General features: G+C 45.4%; 1 protein-coding gene across 2 annotated transcripts; it reads left to right on the top strand.

Moving 5' to 3' along the window:
- The first annotated feature begins 195 nt into the window (after positions 1-195).
- MAPRE1 (microtubule associated protein RP/EB family member 1) lies at positions 196-10,277 on the top strand. Of its 2 annotated transcripts, none has more exons than XM_048321845.1 (7): positions 196-284; positions 929-1,052; positions 3,661-3,806; positions 5,133-5,322; positions 5,703-5,812; positions 6,496-6,648; positions 7,040-10,277. In XM_048321845.1, exons 2-7 carry the CDS (start codon positions 932-934, stop codon positions 7,094-7,096), a joined length of 777 nt encoding a protein of 258 aa, XP_048177802.1. In that variant the 5' UTR covers positions 196-284; positions 929-931; the 3' UTR covers positions 7,097-10,277. The 2 variants fall into 2 exon arrangements, with proteins under 2 accessions (XP_048177802.1, XP_048177801.1); XM_048321844.1 differs by having other exon boundaries at positions 5,133-5,337.
- The last annotated feature ends 14,916 nt before the right edge of the window (positions 10,278-25,193 follow it).

Genomic DNA, 25,193 nt, shown 5'->3' with positions numbered 1-25,193 from the left:
TGCGCGAGCCCCCGGGCACGCGGGACCCCCGGTGTGGGCGGGGCCAGCGGCTCGGCCAATGGCGGGCGAGCCCGCGGGCGGGGTGGGCGTGGCATCTCCATAGCAACGCAGCGGCTCGCCCCGCCCCCTGGCAACCGGCCCCCGCCCCGTGCCGGCGCGCGGCGCTCCGCGCGCGGGCCGTGACGTGCGCGTGACGCAGGCGCGCAGCGAGCGCGTGACGCGGTCCCGGTCAGGGCGGGCGGGGCCGGTTTGAACGCGGGGCCGACGGGGCGAGCGCGGCGCAGGTACCGGGCCGAGGCCGCGGCGGGGCCGCCGGGCGGGAGCGGGGAGGGCCCCGGGCTCGGGGAGCGGCCCGGCGGGGCGCCGCCGCCGTGAGGGGACCGACGCGAGGCCTGCAGGGCCGGGCCGCGCCCCTCGGCGGGCGGAGGTGCGGCGGGGACCGGGGGTGGCGGGGTGAAGGGGCCGGCGGAGGGTGGTGAGGAGTGGGGGGGGGGGGGGGGGGGGGAGAGCGGGCCGAGCCCCGCCCGCGGTGCGGACGGCCCTGCCCGGCAGCAGCTGCACCGGCGGCTCCGCTTTGTGCCGGCGGGGCTGGGCGGGGACCGGGCGCTCGGTATTGATCCCCGGAGATACCGTGGCCGGGCAGGAAGTGTTTCAGCCGTTCCCGGTGGCGCGGGGGAGAGGGATGGGTAACTTGCCGCAGCCGTGATTCCTTTCAGCGGCTCCCACGTGAGCGCCTCGGTGCTAATTTTTCGTCAGAAGTCCCCACGCCGAGCCCTTTGCGGTCGTGGTGCGGGAGGGTCCTCCCAGCTGTTGGCAGCCCGCAGTTGCGTCGCGATTCATTCGCTGATGGGTCGGGAAGGCTCAAAAGGAAGCGGCTCCACCGCAGCCCGGCGTCTGTGGCACTCACACCTCTGGTTCTGTCTTTCAGAAAATGGCAGTGAATGTGTATTCTACTTCAGTGACCAGCGATAACTTGAGCCGACATGACATGCTGGCGTGGATCAATGAGTCTCTGCAGCTGACGCTGACCAAGATTGAACAGCTGTGCTCAGGTAAGGGGGTTCACCCCGAGGGCAGTTCCACGTGGGGTGTGCACCCTGGTTCTCTAGAAGTGCAGCTGCACCCTTTGTGCTGCCCTGCTGTAGCTGTGTTCCTGGCTTAGTTCCTGGTGTGAACAGATTCGTGGTCAGTGTTATGATCCAGTTATGGTCGGAGTGTTATTGAAGTGGTTGTTAATAATGTCGGTGTAATGAAAAGGCACGTTCTCATGACTCACTACAGCATAGATGCTATAAGGAATGGGTGTTAATGTGAAAAAAAGCCTCTGAGGAAGAGGGTGTTTTCCCATGAGGAATTAAGCGTTTAGTCTGCATGGATAGGTAAGTGTTATAAGTGTAACTAGCAAAAACAATTGTGATTTGTTCTGGAAGAGTATTGGAGTGTGAGGAAGGCAAAGCAGTGACTCGTGGGGTCATCTGCAGGACTTTACAACTCCTCTTGGTCCTGGAGCACGTCCAGTCTATGTCAGCCCAGCTTACCTGGGCTTAAACCGACTTCAGCACAGATGAGTCTCATGTACAGTCGTAGTCAGGAAAAGGGAAGTGACTGTGGTACAGAAATGGAGTCAAGTGTCATCATAGGGAGGAGTGTGTGGGAGGAGGAGGCTTGTAAGAACGGATAAAAGATAATAGTCTGTGGAATAAGAGCTGAAAAAAACCCAAGGCTAAGAATGCAGCCTGGGTACAAGATAATTTGGATAACTACAACAGGCACTCGGTAAAAAGTGGAAGTGTGGCTCATACAGTGACTTTAAGATAAAGTGTTGCTCATGGAAGGAGAGATGGGGAAATTGGAGGTGGAATAAAAGGAGGAATAAATTAAAAGTGAGTCTTAGACTGTCAACACAGGCTGTGGCTGAGTCTATAGAAGAAACAATCCCAAAGATGACAGAGAAGCAAGGGACTCGCAATAGACATTTGAGAGGTATTTGTAGTGGCTTTTGTCTAGTGAAATGATGGACAAAAACTGTAAGGGTGAGGGAACTAAAGACCTAGGACCACAGGAGGAAGTGACGTGATAAGCACTGTCTGCTCTCAGGCAGGTTAAACCCTTTCGTATGCAGGATTGATTTGCATGGGATTGGTGTGAGTCTTGAATGCTGTGAGAGCTCTGTGTTGAAGTGAGGATATTTAGTACTGGCTCTGCAGAATTTCAGCTCATGTGTTTTTGGGAAAAGACTGAGAGCTGTTGATGTGGTATGTCCTGAGTAACATTCCTTTTCTGCATCTGCAATAATGCTTTGTGCCTCAGCAGGGATGAAGTGGCTTTTGCTGTCATAGTCCTGTGGAAGCAGGAGTTCCCAAGCTTGTTTTGCTGTCTTTGGCAAGGGCAGCAGTGACAGCAGCAGTTTGAGGTTGCATAAATGCACAAAAGCTGCCCTTTGACTTCGCTGTGATCCCTCTGTTTTTATCACGCTTATCGCTCCGACTGCCAGTAGTGAGCAAACCCTGGTTTCTGGCAAGTCCTCTGTGTTTGAGTTGGGATTGGAGGTCTGCAGCAAGTGAACTGAGACACAGTGGAGAGCAACAGCAAGAGTTGGTTTGTTGTTTTTATTTTTAATTTGCACCAGTGCATGACATCAGTCTTCTGGTAGCAGGTGAAAGTGGGAGCGCCTGCAAAGTATCTTAATAGAGAGTGAGCAGTTATAGGATGTGGTTGAGATGAACAGAGTCGTTTAGGGCAATGCTCTTCTATATTCCTTCTTGGCCTTCAGATAGCTCCCAAAAGTTTGTTGTGTAGCTGTTAGATGGTTTAGGTTAGGGTTCCCATTACTCCTTAATTCATTCGTGTTGGTGTGGGAATAATGCTGTGAATGTTGTGCTTGTGCTTTCAGTGGCACATGGTTGTGTATCAGCACTGCAGAGTGAGGATCTAGTTTAAAAAATAGGTTTTTTTTTACTGTGTATGTATAGTCTACAAATATGGAGGTGGTTTTCCTCTGTGGCAGAGCTGAATCTCTCTTTTCCTCTTACTACAGCAAGTGCTGAATTGGAGGACATGAAGGATTTAAAATTAATAGGAAGAAACACTTATCTTTTTTTGGTTATTTGATTAAGGCCTGCTTTAAATATAATTCAGCTTAATTGGCCTCTTATCTTGGAGAGCACCTTGAATTGTGTATAGGTCCTGTTTGTAGGAGGTAAATGTATTACCATTTCAGTAATGGTTAAATATGATTTTTAAAACAATGCTTTTTCTGATTTAGTTCTATTAGTATTGTTAGGAGATTATGTGTCTGTTAGACACATGTAACATCTCAGATCTGTACTGATATCCATGAAGAAAAGAAAGTCAGGTTTTTCATTAGGTTTTTTTTTCCTCTTGGAATTATGGAGGCAGGTTTGTTCTTATTCATAAGAGTTCAAGTCATGAGCCCAGAAGTTTGGTTCTCCAGCTCCTTTAAGCTTATTTATGGCCATGCTGCACTGAAAAGGAGCCTGAAGATTCCCGTTTTCTTGCCTTTGTTGCCTTTAAAGGGCTTGTGTGACGAAGGAGTGAGTCAGGTCAGTTTGCTGACCTGACTGGAAAGAAACTCATGAAGGTTAGTGAGCTGAGCTGACTTAATTCATCCCAGGATTTGTGTTCTTTTCGTTTTGGCAGGTGCTGCATACTGCCAGTTCATGGACATGCTCTTCCCAGGTTCTGTAGCGCTCAAGAAAGTGAAGTTTCAAGCAAAATTGGAACATGAGTACATTCAAAACTTCAAGGTTCTACAAGCAGGTTTTAAACGAATGGGTGTTGACAAAGTAAGCTGGGCAATAACTGACTCTCTGCTTTTAATGTTAATGTAGATGGGATGAGCTTTCGGATTTAGAATGGAATAAATCTGGGAACAGAGTTTGATTTTGGTTTGTAAATCTCAAAACTTTTTGTTTTGGTTTGCCTTGGGATCCTCAGATCAGTTAGGACACATTTTGCTTTACTCCAGCCAAAGTCAGGTTTCCAATTCTTAATGATGAGATGAATGTTACCCTTTTAATTCTGTGCAACTTATGTGGCACAAAATAATATTGAAATTTCTGTGAGATCAGGTTTTCTTGAGCTTCCTCTTTGGACCATCTTTGTAGGAGGTATGTTCCCGTAACCTCCTGCTCTGATAGTTCTAAGGATTCTAAATTCCTCTTTACAAGTGTATAGAATTATGTAATTGTTAAGGTTGGAAAACCTTTCTGAGACCATCAACTCCAACTGTTTCCTCAGCACTGCCAAGCCCACCACTAAATCATGTCCCCAAGTGCCACATCTACATGGCTTTTAAATGCCTCCAGATATTAAAATATGTGATTTTTAGCTAGTGAAAATGAAATTGTGAAAAAGCTTGTTTAGATGGAATGACAGTTCTGCTGATGGAAGGGGGGTTTATTCAGGTAATAGTTACAGATAGCATGTTTGGTAGGATGCAGAACATTCAGTGTTGAAGCTTTTTTCCTTCTTTAAGAAGACGTCTCATTCCATGGCTGGCAGCTCCAACAGAGTCAATCTCTGCTTGGGGACAGTGGCTTGTGCAGTCTGTCCACACAGCCCATCTGGACAACCAGCCTGGCTTCCAAATGCAAAATGGTCATTTGGAATATGGTCCTTATGAAAAAAAATTTTCTTACAAACAAAACTTCACTATTTTCTGCATCTTTTTAATAATCTCTAGTTATACACCTCATCCCAGAGAAGCTGGGGTCTGGTATAACAGTTATGTGTAGCTCTCAACCAGCAGTTCTGGTGTTGGCAGGCTGTGGAGTTGGTCATCAGTTCGGATTCATCACAGCCAGCTTCACATGAACAGGAAGAAGTTTTGTCTGTAAGCTTGGTCTAGCAGATACTTTGCTGCAGAATTATTTAAAATTATTTGGACCCTTAAAGGCAAAGCATGATTTGTTTTTCATTCCAATAATTACAAAAATCCTGTTATTTGACATAGCTGTGGTCAAGGGGGATTTTCCCTAGACTGGACAAGAATTAAATTTCCATATCTTCTGAGTGCATTAACTTTAAAACTTTATATAAAAACCCATAGAGGTTCTTTACCCTTAATATGAGTCTGACTATTTTTTTTTTTCTTTTTCCCTCCGCTTCAGATAATTCCCGTGGACAAACTAGTGAAAGGAAAATTTCAAGACAACTTTGAATTTGTTCAGTGGTTCAAAAAATTTTTTGATGCAAACTATGACGGGAAGGAGTATGATCCTGTTGCTGCTCGACAAGGCCAAGACACAATAGCACCAAACCTTGTTACCCCAGTTGTGAACAAAACCAGGAAATCTCTCGGTACTGGCAGTGCAGGTAGAGAAAATAGTTAAAAGATTATCTAGATCATGAGAAACTCTGGGGAAATGGAGACTGGGTTGCTATTTAAAATCAGTGTATGGGATTATAGTATTTTGCATCTTGTTTCAGAGATGCCAGGTTCAAACACTGAGGCTGCTCTAGTACCCAGGTGTCTGGAGGCTACAGAAAGAATAGTGTTCTCTAAAAGAGAAAATGGCAAGGATTGGTGCCAAGTGTGCCAAAAAGAAAGGACATGTTACATGGAGTCAAGGAAGGGACACATCTTCAAACTCTTTCATGCCTAAGCATGTTTGGAGGGGGGATAGTACCTTTATAGGAGGGAGAATTAATTTGAATTAATTGGTGAATTGATCTTGCAGCCCCACAGAGGCCCATCGTTGCACAGAGGACCCCAGCAGGTCCCAAAGCTGGGCCTGGGATGGGCAAAAAGGGTGGAGGAGACGATGAATCGGCAGGATTGATTGAGCAGGTGTGTACAGGACAGCCCTGTGACTGACCTCTGCTTGATAAGAGTTATGTGCAAGTTTGTTTTTCCAATACCACAGAATGTCTGGGTCAGGCAGATGGAAGAAAACTACCTGAATCAGCTCATTTAAAATCGCTTAATTGGAACCCTTCGTTATAATGGTCTTGCTCTCCTGATGGAAGCAAAACCCCTCCTGTAGCGCACAAGTGCCCAGACATTTCACCCCAGTGTGGGCTGTGTCACACATAGCAGGGTTTGTAAGTATTCCCACAGCTGTGTTGCAGCTCTCACAGCATTCCAATGGAACTATGAGCAGCTGCTCCTTCACTGAAATCCGGAGTGCAACACAACTGAACCTGCTGTCAGCAGGAGAGTTGTCGTGAAAGAATGTGTGAGCAGAGAGAGCTGCAGGCAGTCAGTGCTTTACCTACTTCATGGAATCAGCCTTTAGTCTTTCCAAGTGGATTTGCGTGGGTTGGACTGGATGTTTCTCGTGGCAGTAATATTAAAATTTGAGAGATGGCCCTTTGCCTCCTCTCACAGTCCCCCCTCCCCCCATATCTTGGTTACTGCTGAAGTGCTTTGCATATCAACACCCTTCTGAGAACTTTTGGGATGCCCCTTTTGCATAGATCCTACTGAATTCTGTCTCTGGTGGATAAATTATTATTGATGCCCCTTGGCAGATCAATGTATTGAAACTTACTGTTGAAGATCTGGAGAAGGAGAGAGACTTCTACTTTGGCAAACTGAGGAACATTGAATTGATCTGCCAGGAGAATGAAGGGGAGAATGATCCAGTGTTGCAGAGGATTGTGGAAATTCTTTATGCCACAGATGTAAGTAATCTGTTATAAATTGGGTTGCACAGTTCTTCCCTGCCCTTGAAATTGGAAGCTGGTTTGTTTTCCAGGGCTCCCTCTAGCTCTACTTTTTTTTTTTTCTCCATGAGGTTTATAGCCTGGCTTTTTCTAGTAATAAAGGAGCAGATAACTTAATTATAGTCAGGCAGCAAACAAGGTAGACCTTTCATGAGTAGTATGTAACAAATAGATCAAAGATGAGGAAAATACTTCTGGTAATACATCTTGACACTGTAAACAGTGACTTAAGGGTGTCTTACCTGAAGTAAGAGGGGGAAAAAAAAAGCCTACAGAGGTAAAAAAAAGAGAGCCAGGAACTGGTTTGACATCAGATTTTCATTAAAGCACTTGTTTTCTTCCCCTTCAGGAAGGCTTTGTGATACCTGACGAAGGAGCACCGCAGGAGGAACAAGAAGAGTATTAACAGACCACATACTGTACCAGCAGAGCAGCAACATCAGAATTCTTTGCCCCAGATCATGTGCTTAACTGTAAAATACTCCACTTTATTCTTAGAGGACTCACTGGTTTCTTTTCATAAGCAAAAAGTACCTCTTCTTAAAGTGCACTTTGCGGAAGTTTCACTTTTACAGTGGGTTTGAGTTAGGAGCTCTTTCTCACGCTGTAGCAGAGCAGTATTCACATCGAGGTGGTATATTTAGGGAGCAAGAGGCTGAATATTTGGAACTCGTTGCAGAATGGTTTGCTGGTAAAACACTGGTTTGTGGGAAGACTCTTTTTGTATCTAAGGCGGTGTGCAGTAGAGAAATTAAAGACTCTGACTCACAGAAAGATTGAGTTAATGTGAAATCGCAGAACAGAAATTATAATAAATGCCTTAAGAGTATTTAAAATATGCTTCCATATGCCAAATTGAAGTAATGTGATGGGAGATTTTATGTGCTTCATATTGGGGTAGACGTTTGTTTAACTCCATTCACTGCTGTCCGAGAGGCCTTGCGTGGCAGTCTCACTGTGTCAGCAAGTGCTCAAAAGGGGCTATTAAAACAAAACTCCATTCCTATGTAAAGCTGCTTACTAAGTGATTAGTTCTCGATGAAATGGGCCTTAACGTTGCCTGTCACAAGATTAGAGGGAGTATGAACAGCTGAGACACATAAATTACCTTGAAGAGTACTGAAGCCTTTTTCTGTGGCATTGTGGCTTTGCCAAAACGTACTGTGTTTTCTGTAAGAAAAGCAAAACAAAGCAAAGGGCACACAGTCTTACTGCCTAAAATGTCCTTCAGAAGTGATTTTCCTTCCTGGCTCTTGTTTTTATTTGTTCTGTTTATTTTCATTCCTGTTGGAATCCCTTCTGTTCTCTCACTTTTCCCTTTTCCCATCCCAAGGAATGCTGATCACGCCCAATAGTTGTAGCAGGACTTGCACTGTGCAACTGGCTTGGAATGAAAGTGAATTGAGCATATGAGGATGATATTTTTCTGTCTGCCTTCTTCCCTCCCCCCTCCCTTTGAACCAGGGCATATTAGTAATAACACTTGCCAGTTCAGTATTCTTCTGGGGTAAAAACTAAAAGATGCTGGCTAACAGAGCTAATGTTATTGCAGAAAATACAGTACTGAGACTAACTTAAATATTAATATTTAAAATACTTTCCTTAACTGTCCTTTTTTGCTATCATGCCCCTCATTACTGTTGTGTTTGGCAAGATCCTGCAAGACTTCTGACCCCCCTTCACTACTGAGATTGATCAGTCCTGTTGTGCTTGTATTCATTTGTTTCTGGTGGTAGCTTGTCCTAAAATGTGTGTAGGAGAGCATTTTATGGTAATTGTGTAGTGCATGAATCTTTGTGAAGTTCAGAGAAAAACCCAAATTCAGTGAATGCCAAAAATGCAAGTATCTAGCCATTGTTTAAAATTGCAGTGGTGCTATTTCTCTTGTGGCCTTTTAGACTTTTGTTGCCCTAAAACTCCATATTCCTGAGAAATCATATTTGACTTGGATTTTTCTTGACAGGGTTTTTCTATTTTAAGCAGTTTCTAAATAAAGTTCTGTATTTCAAGAGTGTCATGTCTGCTGGAGTCTCTCATGCTTTCAGATACGATTAGGCAGAGCTGAAGCCCGTGGTAGTTTCATGGTGAAGCTTGCAGGACCTGGAATTTCAGCTTCCATTCCCCAGCCCCAGGCATTGCTAACCTCAGTAGCAGTAGTCTTGGAACTTTGGAGTGTGCTGGCGCAAACAGTTTTATTGTTTTGGGTTTTTTTATTTTATTTTCCCTCCCACAAGTCAGTGGGATGTGAGTGTGGTGTTGACTTCTTCCTCCTCCTCTTGGTGTGGGAACAGGGATGTGTTACAGGAATGCTGTCACATGACTTTACGTGTGTTTAACGTGTTTTGAAACTTCTAAAACACTGGTTACGAGTTACAAGCAAGCGAGATGTAAATTGTTTCTGTCAGCAGGCTCTGTGAGCAGACTGACTGTAAACTGAGTTGTTGTGTTTGATTTGAACTGCGTTTCTTAGATGAGCTCAAATGTTCCTGTCACAGCTGTGTGCACAGACCAGCATCTGCAGAGAAGTGCTCATGGGATGTATCTGAGCTTGGAATGGGAAGTGATCCCTGCAGGGCTGCTCCCGTGCTGGGGAACACCCTCCCTGCCCCTGAGGGCTCTGTGGGTGCCTTATTGTGGATAACAGGCACTGCTGGCACTGCCTGCTGGTGTGGCACAGCTGGGGCTGGACTGCAGAAGCATGGACGTAGACCCGGGGTTTGATGCACATAAAATCTTTCCCATTACTTCCTTGCTTTGAAGTCGGAAGCATATTTTTTTCGACTCTAAATATTCCATTTTTCCAGCAACTCAAAGCAAAAGGTGGCAGCAGGATGTGTGCAGGAAGGTGCAGATGACTTTTGGGAAGTCGAAGTTGTGCACTGGGACCTGGTTGCTTCAAGTCTCTTTCCAAGAGGATTGCATGTGTGGAACTGGGAAGCAACAGGTCATCAGATGGGTTGATTTTGGTCAAAGCAAGTAAATGGCCTTTCCTGCTAAGAGGAGGCTGGGTCAGAATTCCTGCTGGTGTGCCTTGGGAGGCCGATGGATGTGTGGTCATAGTGGACGTGCATTGTAAAGCTGAATTGCTGTGGCAGTTTGGTCAGTCACACACTGCTCAGATTTCCAGGTGCTTACATCACTTCTTTGCTACCAAGATGAGTTATAGATAGAATGGGGACAAACTCGTGTAGCCAACTTACGGCTCCATTATATCATCTTGGCATAATCTGGTTTTTAATGTCCTTTTTGGGAAGCAAATTACAATAAGCTCAACTCAAACCCATAGACTTAACATAGCTACTCTGTCACCCTGGTACAGTATCTGCTGTTAAATGCTCACCTGTTGGAATGATTCTGATAGCATCCAACCTTTCCTAGTATCTTAGTTCTGTCAGTTCTTTGAAAAACAAACAGAATGGAAGAAGCAAAAGCTCATGTCTCCTTTGTGTACCAACATGTCTTACTTGCAGGTGGACTCGTGGATGTTTTTTTTAACTTTTATTATTCATTTTTTTAAAAATTCCTGGTTTGCAATGACAATTCTTACTGTAACTGGTAAAAGCCTTCAAATAAAGGCCAGAAACTTTCTTCTTGTCATATCATATCATGGTTTTATGTGGCTGCTTGAGCACTCAGTCATCTCGTAGGCTGCGCGGTGGAATGTCCTTTCACAGGAACAGGCTCAGGGGTGGGAGTTGAGGGCATCTTGTCAAGGATAAGGCTGCAATCTGCTGCTCACAAGGGAAAGGTACTTTTTTAAATTGTTGTGTAAACTCAAAGGGTTGTACCATAGATTTCAGGCCAGTCTGATGGTGCACACCCTGTGCCTCTAATCCGGTACTAGTACAAGAAAAAGGGGATAGTAATGTGGGCTGTTATTGCAGGTTACTGGCAGAGGAGAGGGAATTTGTGTCAGGATAGCTGAGGAATTACTGATCTTGTAATGCAGAGAGAGTGAGGCGAGATGGAGCCATTACAGATTCATAATAACCACTTTGGTTAATTGGGATGTGAAATGGCAGTGGGTGGAGGGAGCACAGCACTGCTCTGGTGGTGCTCGGAATGCAGGGAGCAAATCCAAAGCATGATCTGCAGGAAGGAGACCTGGATGACCTGGTAGATGAGATCACTTGGGGTGAGATGTGGCTGTGGCTGTTGGTTCCTCACAGAAATCCCATTTGGAGAGTTAGTGGGCCTGGAGTGAGTGGAAGGAAGGATGTGAAATGTATGACCAGAGAACGTGGTGGGAGAGTGTGGGAGTAGCAATTTGAGAAGGTTGCAGTGATAGAGGAAGGGGATAAATGCGTAAGAACAAAATCACGCTGTGAAGTGGTACAGGGAAAACTGCAAAGGCGTCTGGTGTGGGGAACCAGCCCTGAGGAAGGGAAGGAAGAGTGCACTGTTGTGTGGCTGAAGAGAAGGGATGGGTGCACAGGCACTGGGCAGCTCGGTGGGCTCCTGCTGTGCTGCAGGAAGGGAGCTGGGTTTGATATGGGCAAAGTCCAGCGAAAGAAAGGGAAAACAAATGGGGTTTCTCTTTTGAGTAATACCTGTTAAGCTGAAGAGTCAGGCTCTCTGGAAGAAAATGGTCTTTTTGAGGCTGTGCAGACTTAAACTGTCAATAAGACAGTCTTTATCTTCCAAAAAAATGTTTGTTTCCCTTTTCTTTTTGATAGAGAAGGAACAAATTAAAACTAAACCAAAACTTGTAAGACCAAAAAGGAAGTTTTCAGAAGGCAACCTCAGCTTTGAGGAGGCAAAGGCCACTCTCTGTAAAAATGACTCTTCTCTTTTTCAACACAGCTGGCTGGCTTTGTGAACTGTGGCCTTTAAATAATATATATTTAACTTTGATATATATTATTATATGTATAAGTATTTATTTAAACAATATGTAAATATTGAAACAGCATGACAACATACAATAATATTAAATATATATAGCTATGTTATATACATTTATATTATTTATATATAAATGTATATATACATTTATATATAAAAAATGTTTTTGTCTGACCTGTCAGAGCTGTAGGACACAGAAACTGGTGTAATTTTTGTTTTCAAGTCCAACAGATGTTTTGCGGACATTTTCCTCTTGAAAATGTTTCATAAAATGGTTGCCTGTCAATCTTCTCTGACTCTGATTTTGTCCCCAGGGGATGCATAAGGATGAATGGACATTCAGGAGGCATTAAATCTCAGGGGACAGCATGGATATAAATCTCAACATGTCCAAAGCTCTGCAGGTTGATATTTATGGAGTGATGAGCAGATGAGATTAAAATGAGGGATGGTGGAGGTGGGTCCGTTTCCAAGACCTGAATATAAACCTGTGTTTAATCTTGGCTTTTCTCTCAAGGAAGGGCTTTCTGGGAGAGTGGGGAGGGAAATGGCCAGAGAGGTTTGTGGCAGTGGCTGTTAGGGTGAGGATGAAGCCCCAGAGCAGGGTGGGAGGTGGGGCAACCACCCTGGAGCTGTCTCCCTGTGAGCTGCGGATGCGCAGGGAGGTGGGAACAGATGGAATGTGCTGCTGCAAGGGTGAGTGGCACCACAGGAAGTGACAACCATCTCCCTCTGACACTGCTGCAAGGTAGGACACTGGTGGTAACTGGTTTCCTTATGTTTCAGGTAAGGCTGATCTGTGTAGAGCATCTTCACGCTGGCAGGAGCTGTGAGGGGTTGCCAGGGGTGGTAAAGCTTTGCAAGCAGAGGCCATTCCTCAGAGAGAGTGTCAGAAAGAGTTGACCTTGTAAAAATCACTGAATCGTTTGGGTTGGAAAAGCCCTCCAGGATCTTTGAGTCCGATTGTCCCTCCAGCACTGCCAAGGCCACCACTAAACTATGTCCCTAAGTGCCACATCCACATGGTTTTTAAGTCCCTCCAGGGATGGGGACTCCACCACTGCCCTGAGCCACCTGTGCCAGTGCCCGACCACCCTGTCAGGGAAGAAATTCCCCCTAATATCCAACCTAAACCTCCCCTGGCACAACTAGAAGCTGTTTTCAGTACATTTACTGTACTGCCCCTGTTCCTCCCTTTCTGCAGGATATAGTGATGAGATTCCATGTGCTGTCAAAGCTCCATGTGATCCATTCAGGAATCAGAGTGGTTTTTAGTCAAGGAAACTCTCAGAGGTCAGTGACTGCCTTTCACAGATACCTCTCGTGCTCAACAAGAGGAAGATACTATTTCTGATCACTTACAGTAAACAACCAACTGGCTGGGAAACATCTCTGGAAATACTTGATGAAACGAATTTCCTCTCCTCCTAATTTATGATATGCTTCTTATGAAAAATGTTCCTTCGCTTCCTCCTTCAAACATTCAATATTTAAAGGCAATGGCATTCATGCTCGAGGCTTCCAGCAGGTAAGGCAAGATAACAGCTGCAACCTGTGATTCTCTTTTGACCAATTTAGGAAAGTTTTGATTAGTAAGTGGTAATCACAATGCAAGTTTAATACTTCAGAGTTACATAGTGGTTTGTTCTCTGTGCAAAATCACTGCAGATATGTCTGCAAACTGGAAAGCAGCATGTCCAAATAGCCAATTTAAAAATAACTGTTTGTCATACCTGTCTAGGTGTGTAATGGCCACGAACTGCACCATTCAGGCTTCTAATAAATGGTTTGGAAATTCTGCAAGTGTGCTGCAGGGTTCTTTTGGGGTTCTCTTTTGATACATCTATTACAGCCTGCCATGTTTATGATCTTTTTTCCTCAGTTATGAATTATGTGGTTAAGTCTAGGTCTGAATTTGCAATGCTTGTTTTCACAGGTTTGAATGGGTTCTGCAGGCAATGAAAGAAATTATAGATAATATTAACAATAGAGACGTTGATGAGGCTGACATTGACTGTGATGCTTCACAGCCTGGGTAATGACACAGTCCTCTGGGATGAAAGATGAAGCTGAAGGAGTAGCAGTTGCAAAAGTAATTTCCTGATGTATTAAAAGAAAAAAGAAAGTAAGAAAAGGAGCACCATTTGTTACCAGGGGTAGGCAGTGTTTATTTTCATAGCCATCTTCTGTAGTTCCTCCTGTCAGCACTACAGAACCTCAGTAATTAATTCTGCTCCCTTTGGTGCTGTGCACAGGACATCACTGTCTGTCCTGCAGGAAGGGTCTGGACTATGTGCAACCCAAATTCAGAAGCAGGGATCCCAAGTTGGAAAGCCAAGTTGACTCTAGGGAATTTCTGGCCCTGCACCCAGAGCTGCTGGGATTTGTCTTCCACTTTAACTGGTTCTCTGTGCTGCCTGGAAAAGTATTTGCTCCTTAAGCATTCATTTCTCCATCAAATAGAAAACAGGAGCATCTTCCCTGATGGAATTGGCTTAATAAAACACTTCCTCATGTAGGAATGTCTCTTATAAAGTAATAGATTTGGTGATAAATGACTCCTTCAAATGACTTCTCTTTTGGGTTTAACTAGTCTGGTTTGGCTATTGTATATAAGACCGTGAATGTAGAAGATTGTGCCTGTTACAAAGGCAAATCAGGATATAAGTTATGACAGCTATTCTCCTTCATGGGGCCTGGATTTAGAGGTAAAATGGCCTATTCAGGGAGATTGAAAGAACTGAGGTTAATCCAACCTGGAGAGAGACTGCACCGAGGCTGGAGGAGCAGACTAAAGTTGTAAGAGCCTCTTGCAAAAAAAAGTCTGGTTCTGTCCATAACATAAGTCTTGGAATTAAATTCCACATTAAACACTTGCCCCCCTTTCTAATATAAAGGCAGGGCAGGAGTAGAGCATGAATTTCTAAGGAAAGTGCAAAAGTTTGATAGACATTTAGCAGAAGGATAAAGATTCCAACTCTACCACAGGCAGGTGTGGGATTGCATCCCCCCTCTGCTGCAAGGTTCCTCCACTTCCATTCTTGATTCTGTGCTTCAAAAACCAAACATTTCTGATTCTTTAGGGATTATAGAGGTCTTCAGTGAGGTGAAATATGATGATATGAGATATCCCCTCTCCTACTTCATCCCACTCCCAGCTTTTTCCTTGGTCTTGCACCTCTCTCTTCTCCATCCAGAGTGGAACCCTTCGAGGAGATTTCAGGGTTTGCACACCTGGGTGCTGAGACAGCAGGGACAAGGCAGTGTCACAAGGTGGTGGGAGTGTGTAATGGATTGATGGTTGAAAATGTCTGAGAGAAATATTTTTCCTTTATATCACTGCCTTTTAGGAACTGAGATGGAGAGCAAACAAATTTTTATTAATTTCCTAGGAGGGTCTGTTTAAACAGGACCATCTCATCCTCACTCAGGTTCCTGCTGGCTGAGTGACACGCTCTAGGCTGAGCACAAGATCACAAGGTTGGATTCTGGAGAGGTGTGATTGGACCCTTGATTCCTGTTTCCTTTTTGGCATTAGTGAGCTTCAAGCTAACAATGTTTGTGGAGTTTTTCTTGAACTTCTAGTTTGTCTCTAAAGGTTACTGTGACTGAAAAACGTTTGACTTGCAGCTCTTTTGGGACAGAGCTCAGCCAAGAGCAGAGGCATGAGGAAGCCTGTTTGTCACTTCAGGTGACAGTGACGTCTAGAGAGGCAGATGGTGGCAGCCTTTGCCTGAATTCTGAAAACAACCTGTTTCTTCTCTGCAGCCTGGGGACATTAATCAAGGAATGCACAAAAAAATGTGGGTCTGAGCAATGTCAGTTTGCTGGGTGGAGCTATTGCCTAGAGAAGCTGTCGCTGCTGCATTCCTGGAAGTGCTCAAGGCCAGGTTGGATGGGGTTTGGAGCAACCTGGGATAGTGGAAGGTGTCCCTGCCCATGGCAGGGGGGTTGAAACTAGGTGAGGTTTAAGGTCCCTTCCAACCCAAATCAGTCTGTGATTCTGTGATATTTACAAAAATTTCTGCCTATTCTGGGGCTGTGCACAGTGTCCTTTTCTTGGAAGTCAAAGGAATGTTGCCTTTGTCAGTTGGATTGTGATTTGGAGATGTTACCAGCACATCCAGTACCCTGCATGCTGTGGAAATGGCTGTGGGTGCCTGAGGTGTGCAAAGCCACCGTGGTGTTACTCCTGTGTCATGGGATCTCCCTCTGCAGACCTGGCACCAAATTCTTTGACATCAGTGACAACAAATGTGTCAGAATCTCCTCCTTTGCTGGAGGGACAGCTGTGTCACGGCCTTGGATTATGGGTGGGATGCTGCTCCAAAGGCATAAATGCTTCCTTTACACTGGGAATTTTGGGAGTCTGTGCCTCCCTTCTGGGAAAAGGGTCCCTGAGGGGGGGTAACCAGTGCCCTGAGCATTGCCTGGTGTAAAGCGATGCTGGCAGCTCCTGGGAAGTCAGCAAATTTCTTACTCATGGAGTATTTCAGGTCACCACTCGTTTCTCATCTGTGCTTTACAGGTTATAAGTTTATTTATTTTTTTACTATTTGCTGCTAAATGATATGTGGAGACAATTAAATATATCTAAAATGGCAGAAATTATGTTTATCAGCCATTTGTAGCTTTCTTCCGGGCTTCCAGCTATGCATTTATCTCTGGTCAGGAGACAATCTTTCAGAGATTCTCTCCAGGAGCGCTGGACTTTGAAGGCTTCTTGTAAGACAGGGTAGCAAACTGTTATTGTGGCTGTGTCTCAAACGGGCTGTGAATCTGGTCTGTAAAAGTGTCCTTGGATATTTTTATTGCTTATAAGATACTGGCATAATGTAAATATGGGTAACAGTGGATCTGTGGCACTCCTACCACTCTCCTGGCCCTGTACTTTCCCATATCAAAATGGGAATTGTACTTTGCTGCTGATGTTCCTGCACGTTCTGTGTCCCTTGGAGATGGTGGCTGCACCCTTGGCAAGCTCTCTGGAGAGCAGGGACTGGGTTGTGATCCTTCTGTGGCTCTGGGCTCTGCCCAGTCCTGGCACTGCCCCAGGAATCTCACGGATCCTCACACAACCTCTGCTCCTGGGGTGTAGTGGGGAATCCTGGGGTAATGTTGCTGCTCTCATGGCCTTTCTTCAGTGCCAGGGATGCACCTTCAGCTTCTATCTGTCCCAAACCTCTGTATGCACAGAAATGCTGTGGCTCCTCTATTCCCCTTTGGCTTTTAATGCTGTTTTCCCTTTCTCCACCTTCAGTGATCGGTCCCCTCCATTCCCTCCTGTTTTCTGCTTTCCCTCAGACTCACCCTATGCTGTTTATGTCCCACTGGACTCTCCTGAGGAAGCAGAAGCAGTAGACTCAACCAGATGGCCCCTCCTCCCCTGAAAGCAAGGCGTTCACAGCAACACACACTGAGGCTCCAACCACAACTTCATTCTGTGAGATCCTTCCTCTTTTGCAGGCGTTCCTTGGGAACTGGTGCCACCAGATAAAGTTCATTCCTCAGCTCAGCCTTGTTGTGTCCTGTTCAGCCGCTGATAAGATCCGTGGTGCTTCCTTTGCTCCCATTAAAATCACACAGGCAGGCTCCTGCAGGACAGGTCTCTGCCTCGGGTCTGGGGTTTCTCCACTGCACAATGGAATCAGGCCATGCTGCTGGGATTTTAACATTATCTCCCCTCCAAGTAGAATGTTCTCATACCAAACTTTCCCACCGTTTGAATTTCCCTTTTCCTTTTCTTCCCACCTCTTTCTTTTTTTAGTTCACACTCCTTGATTGTGTCTCTCTTTATTTGCATCTCATTCCCATTTCTCTCTTTTTCCCACTCTGGCTCTGCGTTCTCCCATCCCCCTTCTGTGCTGTTTTCGGCCATCCACCAGCTCCCAAACACTGATGAGATCCAGCAAAGAGCCCCATAGTTGCTGTTCAGGATGCTGGAAACTGCCCAAACAGGGTTCTGTGTCTGGGCTGCCATAAAATTGAGAGATACCTGACCTTTTTTATCTACAGCTGTATTGTTTGTGCTGTTTTCCTTGCTGCTTCCTCCCTGTTTTCCGTCTTTGGGCTGTGCTCTGCTGCTCAGCAATGCAGGCTGAACAATGTGTGCCCGGGAATTGGGGGTCTCTGCAACAGGGGGTTTGCCTGTCCAAACAATTTTGCAATACCAAAAGATGTGAATGTTGAATCACTGCTTCCAAGAGTCCCAAATCCTGATTGCTGGCACCTCAGCTCCTAAATGGCTGGGCTTGATGCTGGTGGATAAGGTAATGTTGAGGTTTCTGTGGCTGTCATGCTTTATCTATCTGTAAATTTTGCCTTATCTTACTAAAAAATCCTTCTTGTGCATCTTCTCTGGCATCTGTACAGATGGACTCAAGGGAAGTGACGTGGGCATGTGGAGGCTGCTTTGCATGTGGCTCGTTGCCTTTCTCTCTGAAAAAGTCGTTTTTCTGCGCTGCCAAACTCGTCCTTTTTAAACCCACAGCCCCTGGGGGACCCTTGGTGTGCAGGACTGAGCTCAGCATTGGTGTAACACTGCCACTGTCCAAACCCGGCTTCTTTTACTCTGCTAAATGAATTTAATGATTTTTCTGCTTGTGGCTGTAGCAGAAGAGGATTTCCACCAGGTGGTAATGTTGGGCTTTGGTTTGTGCTCCGACCAGCCTGGGATTCGTGCAAGGCTTTCAGGGACGGAGCTGGGAAATGGGATTATATGGTGGGATTAACCTGGGTCATCTCTGCGGAATTTTTTGTGTTTGTTTTGTTATTTGCACATAAGCTTCGCATATGGGGGAGTTTCAGCCCATGAGTGGCTTGCAAATTCTTGGCTACTCACAAATATTCAGAATTTGGCTGTTTAAATTGTTTCTTTGGGCCCCCATTGCTGCTGTTAATCTGTACTCCTGGATCCTTTCAAACCATGGTTGGTTTTGGGATTTCTAGGAACTGAGCAAGCCTGGGAAGGGTGCTGCAGGGCCAGAGCTGCTCCTCAGCCACTCCTCCTTTGTGCTCCATGGCAAGAGAATGGAGAAAAGGTCAAAAGAGGCTCTTTTTAGAAATGTGTTTTTTGTTTGCAAAGCAGTTTTCTCTAGTACAGGGAGATACTAATTTCCAGGCATTTTGGTACATGGGTAAGGTGTGAGCTCCTTGCCTGGCCCCTTTTCAAAGGCAAAATTCGATCTTGGTTTTTAATCAGTTGTCCCTGTGCTTCCTTCTCCACTTGTGCTTACAGCATTCACCTCATTTTTCACTGATATTCTTGTTTTTAGCAGAAACTGTGTTTCTTCCATTGGAGTACCAGGTGCTGCTGATCTCGAGAGCACTGCTGGGGGTATCTCAGCATCCTGCCCAGGGCGTTGTCCAGGACCTGTAAACCAGAGAAATCCCCATCCCTCCTGGCAGAACAGCCTGTTTTCTCCTGGTCATTCCCATTCCTTGGCAGGTCGTGGTGAGCAGCTGCTCCAGGGGGCTGGCAGGTTTCTGCAAGCACCATCACTTACACTGACAGGCTGTTATTTTTCTATTAGGACTCTGATTTTAGGTTGTAAATCACTGAATTACCAGAGCCCAGGCCTGGCTGCTGTGCTGTCCAAGGGATTGTATGAAGAGCAGCTGCATTTGACTTCTGCTTCCCAGTTTTTCCTGCTTGCAGGAAGAGCACGTGGTGCATCCTTCTCCTGAGCCGCCCTTTCCAAATCTTGTTTCTCTGCTGCCTTTTCTCTATGGATTATGAGATCATGCATCTTCGTCTTTCCTTCTCCTTGCAGTTTTTAACAGCTTCCAAAATTCTACTGCCTCACACTGCAAAAGGAGATTTCCTCTTCCTCCCATATTCCTCAGAAAGGAGCGAAGGGACCAGCTCTGTGCTGGGTTTCTCTGGTTTTCCTTCTGGAAGCAGAGTGAAGGATTTGTACAGCACTTCCATGTAGCACTGGTTTTGCATGGAAAGAAGGCCAGGAATGGCCCTTGATTTTCTGAAATCTTGTTTTACCTGGATGTGGATCTAATTGATTGAGCTTCACTGTCTAAACCTGCTTAGGTCAGGAATTTGTCTGTGACCACTGCAGAGGTTCAATGTTTGGATATTTTTATAATTTCCTCTCATCTGTTCCTTTCTTTGCCTTGCCTTCTTTTTATCCATCCTCTCCTCTTTAATATTCTCTGGTTTTCTTTAACTTTCCCTATTGTGCCCTCTTTATTTTTCCTGGAATTCCTCTCCTCCATGCAGCCTGTCAGACACAGGGGCCTGTCCCATACAGGCTCTGCTGAGGATCTGCTCTGTGGCTCCTGCCCTGCTGTCATTGTCATGCAGAGCTGGATATTTTCTCTGCTCATAGGCCATCAGTGATTGCTTTACAGAAAGGCATCCACTGTTTTGATGGTTCCCCAGAGATGAATTTATTGGCAAGACACCATAAAAGTTCTTTTTTCTCCATTCTGCAGCTGAAACTGAACATGCTCATAGTGCCTATTATTTCTGGCACTTGCTGTTTTATTACTAATACAGAGATTTGTGTCTTAATCAGCCAGTTGATGCTGGTCAGCATTCATAGCTGTACTGCTCTAGTAGGAGGGCAGAATTGTGATAAGATTGATAGAAATTTCTGCTATGTCTGCTCTATTGAGCCTATATTCTGTCAGGCTTCTCTTGAAACCTTAAAAATAATTAAGCAGGCTTCATGCAATTAGTTTTTCTACCTCCTGATTCCTTGTCTTTTTGGCCTCACGATGTTTGTTGCATGGTAATATGTTTTTTCCTGGGCTGTACTTGATGGATCACTTTTGTCTGCAAATAATTCCTGGCAGGATTTTGTTGGATCACTGTCCTGTTGTTGATGCTCGTTCCAGTACAGTGGGCAAATTCACTTGCCCAACCTTCCCGGTGGGAGAGGGACATGGGTGAGAGGAGAAATCCTTCTCAGTGTGCCTGCAAGGAGATAATGATTTAGACTCTGCCTGACCAGGATTTCAGTATGTGCTGAGCTTTGAAGGCCTTTCCCTCCTCACAGGCACTACGGATGGCCTTGAGGCATTGTTTCCTTTCTCCTTTAAAATTGTTACAGAGCTTCCAATCCCAACAAGCGGCATTTATGGGTCTCCTAATCCAGTTATCGTGCTCCTGCACCTGTCTGATGGCTATCACAGCCTGTCTCCAGCAAGAGCCAGTAATGGGTTTGCTCTTTTTGCACATTTGTGGATTTGTCTAATGAATAGCTCTGAAGTCCTTATAAAGAATTGGTGTGCAGCTGATGGGATCTGGATATGCTCCCTCCTCCTGGGGATAGCTCACCTGAGCCCCAGCCACATGATCTGTCAGGGATGCCAAGGCATCCTTTGTTAACACTGAATGAGCTGTGCAAGGTGCAGGTTTTCCAGCATTGGAAGCATGAGCTGATCTCCTGCTGGGATCAGGTCTGTGGTGACACCACTCCAGCTGTGATGGCACAGGTACCTGCTCCTTCCTCACTGGGCTGTGGCATCACCAGCTCTGATGGAAGCTTTGGTTGATTCAGACACTCCAGTTACACATTGTCCAGCTCATCCAGTTACACTTAAGGATTTGAAAAATGTTAAATTTGTTTTTCATCAGTGCTAATTAACGCATGGAGATGATCTTTGCCATGTTATGCTTTATCACTGTTTTGCAGTCCAAGCTGTCTCTGGCCTTCTCTGGGCTGAGACCACAAAAAATGTTTGTAGAGGTATTACAGAATCACAGAATATTTGGACCTGCAAGGATCATTGAGCCCAACTCTTAAGTGAATTGCCTGTGTGGAGGATTATGGTTTTGGAGAGGTGCCCACTAGAAATTAGTTGAAGAGTGATAGGAAGGTATCCAAATAAAAGCAGCATGCATATTAATAGTGTTCCAGCAGCAAAGAACAAGCAGAATTAAATGGGCCGTGTTTCTAAGAAATATTTTGACTTCTAGAAGACTGAAACATGAACTAAATCTATTCACTTGCACATCAAAACGTAGGCAGCTTGGTGTGGAACAGATCTGCCACATCAATTGAACAAATTTAGATTAAAGCTGTGATCATGACTCAATGCTCTGATGTACATGTTCAGAATCTCTTCCAGCTTCCAGAGGCACTGCCAGCACCTGAGTGGGGCTGTAGTTTGCAAATGCTTCATGCTGTTTGCCATACATTTCCCCAAACAGTTGATTTTGTGGGAAGTAGGGGGGGAGTTCATCTTCTTGGCATTTTAATGAATATTGCTTGGATGTGGAGCTTACTCTGTGCTGAGCTGATGGCTCTGTTCTGTTCCCTGTGGAGCTGCTAGAAGCTGACTCCAATGGACATGCTGCAGCCATCCTGCCACACATGTCCCTAAACAAGTGATTCGACTTCTCTGAGTGCTTCTAGTAGTGGATGCTGCTTCTCTTAGTGCTCTTGGAGCCAATGGGTGCTATTAAATGCAGCATGCTGAAAAATAGTAGAAAAAAACAATAGAGGCTTTCATGATGAATCATGACTTATTTCCAGTGCTCAGACAGTTACTGAGAATCCAGAGGAATCCATGAGAAGTATTCAAAAGAAACAGAAAGTTTTTGTGTGAGCTGCAAGTGCTCAGGGACAAACATGTCCTGGGTGGGCTCTCACAACCAGACTCCCATTTCCTGTTTTCCTTCTGCAGAGACTTGGCTTTCCTTGCCATGAAAAGCGCAAAGGAGAAGACACTGCCCAGGCCAAAATGCATAGCCCGGTGTGGTTCTGGGCTTTGGGTAAGAGCTGGAGCCAAGTCAGGCTCAATCCAAACTCTGCTCACTGTCCCAGCACTATTACTGCTTCTCCATGAATCCTACTCCAGAGCAACAAACTCTTTCAGATGTGAGGAAGCATCACCTCCTGGTGTCCTTGCTTCTCTCTCTGCCTTGGCTTGGACAGCAGTATAACTTTCTAATTCTGGTTATTTTATATCTCAGTAAAGTTGCTGCAGAATCTGTCTTTGCATGACATTCTCTTATGCTTAATCTTGAAAAGAAGTAATGCCCCTCAAGAAGTGCTGTCAGACTTCAAACATGTTGAATGTACTTCAGATAAAAGCAGGACTGTGATGGTCCATGGGGTGTGATTCGAAGCGTAGGAGCTTTAGGAATGTGATGATGCTTCTGACATTTGCAGACAACCTCACCAGCAGAAGGTGAAAATGTCAAGATAAGAGCGGATTCTCTCAAGACCCAGAGAGCTGCTGCTAAAATTTTAAGTTGTAACAAAAACAAAATGAGCAAAACTGGCAGAAAAGTCTGAGGAGTGAAGCAGCAGCTGTACAAAAGGTGGGAAGTGTTGGTCCTGTGCTTCAGCCCACCCGCTGGGGACAGAGGAAGGAGAGCAGACAGTACATGAGTCACTGTGTCCTCCCTTCCAGGTGATTTTACAAAAGACATATGAACAAAATCCTGGCATGACCATCCTCATCAGCAGCACTGAGGAAAGCTGTGATTGTGCTCCATCAATGGAGGAGGAAGGAGGAGATCTAATATTTTTGGTCTAATATTTGCTGTGAGCTACAATCATTTGATATTGCTGTCCACTGCTGAAATGATCAAAGTCGTCCTTTTGCTTTTTAAAATTTGTTTTCCCCCCAGCAGATCACTTTCTTGCTGTTTCCTAAAGCTGCAAAGGGTAAACTGACAAGAACCCCCATAAATCGTTGAGCTTGTCCTTAGAGAAAATCTTAATTAATTAATTTAATTTTATCTGTTCAGCAGATTGCCAGTGGTTGGATTTCATCCCTTCAGAGCTCCTGAGCTCCTGGAGGGTCATTTGAAGAACATATCTCACATTTTGTGTATAAAAAGTCTCTGGCTTATCGTTACTCCAGCAGCAGCTGTGATGTCAGGGGGTGGAAGCTCCTGGGAAGAGAGGCAGGTACAACCCCATGGAATGCTCACCTGTTAATAGGAGCTGGCCTTTTGTGGAGTAGGACATTGGTTCTGTGGCAGAATTATCTCACCTGAGCAGATATTTACCTTCCAGTGTTTTCTTAGCTGCTATGACCGGGTTTATAATTAACTTGTGATTTGTTTGTACTCAGTATATTCTTATTTGAAAATGTGGGAGGATGCCTGGCTCCTACCAAAATGGTTTAATTCTTAAGCACTCATAGTCTTCGGTCAGTTGTGGGAGTTCAGGAGCAGGACTGGAGCCCAGCTGAGCTGACGGCAGGTCCAGGGCTTGTGCAGACACTGAAAGAGCTGAAGCGAGGCAGGGGCAGAGCAGCCCATGGCTCTTAAGGGTTCCTGACAGACCTTACAGGAGGTTTTAAAAAGAAAATAAATACATAAATATTTATCTCTGCTTAATTTTAATTGTTTTGTTTCCATAGAGTTACTTATTTTGGCCTCTAGGTTTTGATCTCCTAAGATGTTGCAAGATCTGTGCCCATGAGCAAGCAAATCTGTTCAGATTGAGTTCACTGCTTCAATTTAGAGGCAGACAGATTTTTGAGCTATAGCAAATAAAAATTAACTTCAGCCTGGCAAAATACAATTAAAATCATTGTGAAAATGCTGCAATTCTTGTCATCTCACACTACCATTTTTGACCAGGAATACTTATAGACAATCTTCACATTTACAATAATTGCAGCTGTTGGTGAATGTACCCTGACCTGGCTGCTGACTCCAGGGTGCAGGTGGGGCAGGTTTCTGGAGCCCCCATCACCAGCAGACCTCTTGCAGGATGCCAGCACCATTGGGCAGGAGCCACTGTAGCCTTGCCCACTCTTGGCAGGTTTTTCAGGTGCCTGGTGTGGGTGTTCCATCCTCCCAGTGGAAGCAGAGACATTTCCCAAAATAGATGATTTAAAACCAAAACTCATTTAGAACTGGCTGAGCAGGTTGCTCAGAGCTGACGAACTGTGCAGACATGTCACTGCCTCTTGTCTGAGAAGGAATTCTGCTGAGGGCAGGTACAGGATTGCTGGAAAGAGCAGGGATCTGAGAGCGAGGAAAGGCTGCACGAGCTCTGTTATTTTTATCAGTGGCTAAAACACCTCCTCTGCAGTCCTCTCTGGCTTTGTGCCCTGCTTCATTTTGGTTCTGTGGCATTGTGGCTGTTGAGGGTGGTTGTCTGCCACAGCTCCATCTCATGGCACTGGCTCTGGAGCAGGATGGGGCCACAGGATCTGAGGGATGAGACCCACAGGTGAAACTCAGGGCAGTGGGGAACAGACCTGGCCAGATGCATTTGTACAGGGGAGCAGCGGGCGTGAAGTGCAAATAAACCATTTGTACAGGCTCATCATCCTTCCTCTGAGCACTTGATCCTTACAATGCTGGCAGTTTGTTATTTTTATGGCCTAAAATCTTGAGCAGCTGCTCTGGTTCAAGGAAGGTGGAGTGTTGGGTGCTGTTCTACCTGTGGGATGCTGAGGTTTTTGGGATGATGTGGCTGGCCAGGGACCTGCAGCAGGAGGTGCTGGGAGGGCTGGTGGCCCTTCTGTGCCGTCACCCTAATTGCCAAGGATGCAGTTGTGTTCCCAGGCATTATTTGGTAATTATACTTAGTAGACCGTAGGGGACAATTAGGAAAGCTTAAACATGTGTCAGCTTCCACTCCATCATTTCTGTGAGCACCAGCAAGGCTTGGATTGCAGCTTAAAAAGGGGCAGTGCAGGGGAAGGGGAAGCAGCTCTCTCAGCAA

Source organism: Corvus hawaiiensis, chromosome 17, assembly GCF_020740725.1.
Source record: "Corvus hawaiiensis isolate bCorHaw1 chromosome 17, bCorHaw1.pri.cur, whole genome shotgun sequence".
Lineage (NCBI taxonomy): Eukaryota > Metazoa > Chordata > Aves > Passeriformes > Corvidae > Corvus > Corvus hawaiiensis.
The sequence above is the reverse complement of the archived record's forward strand: the minus strand, read 5'-3'. Positions and strand labels throughout refer to the sequence as shown.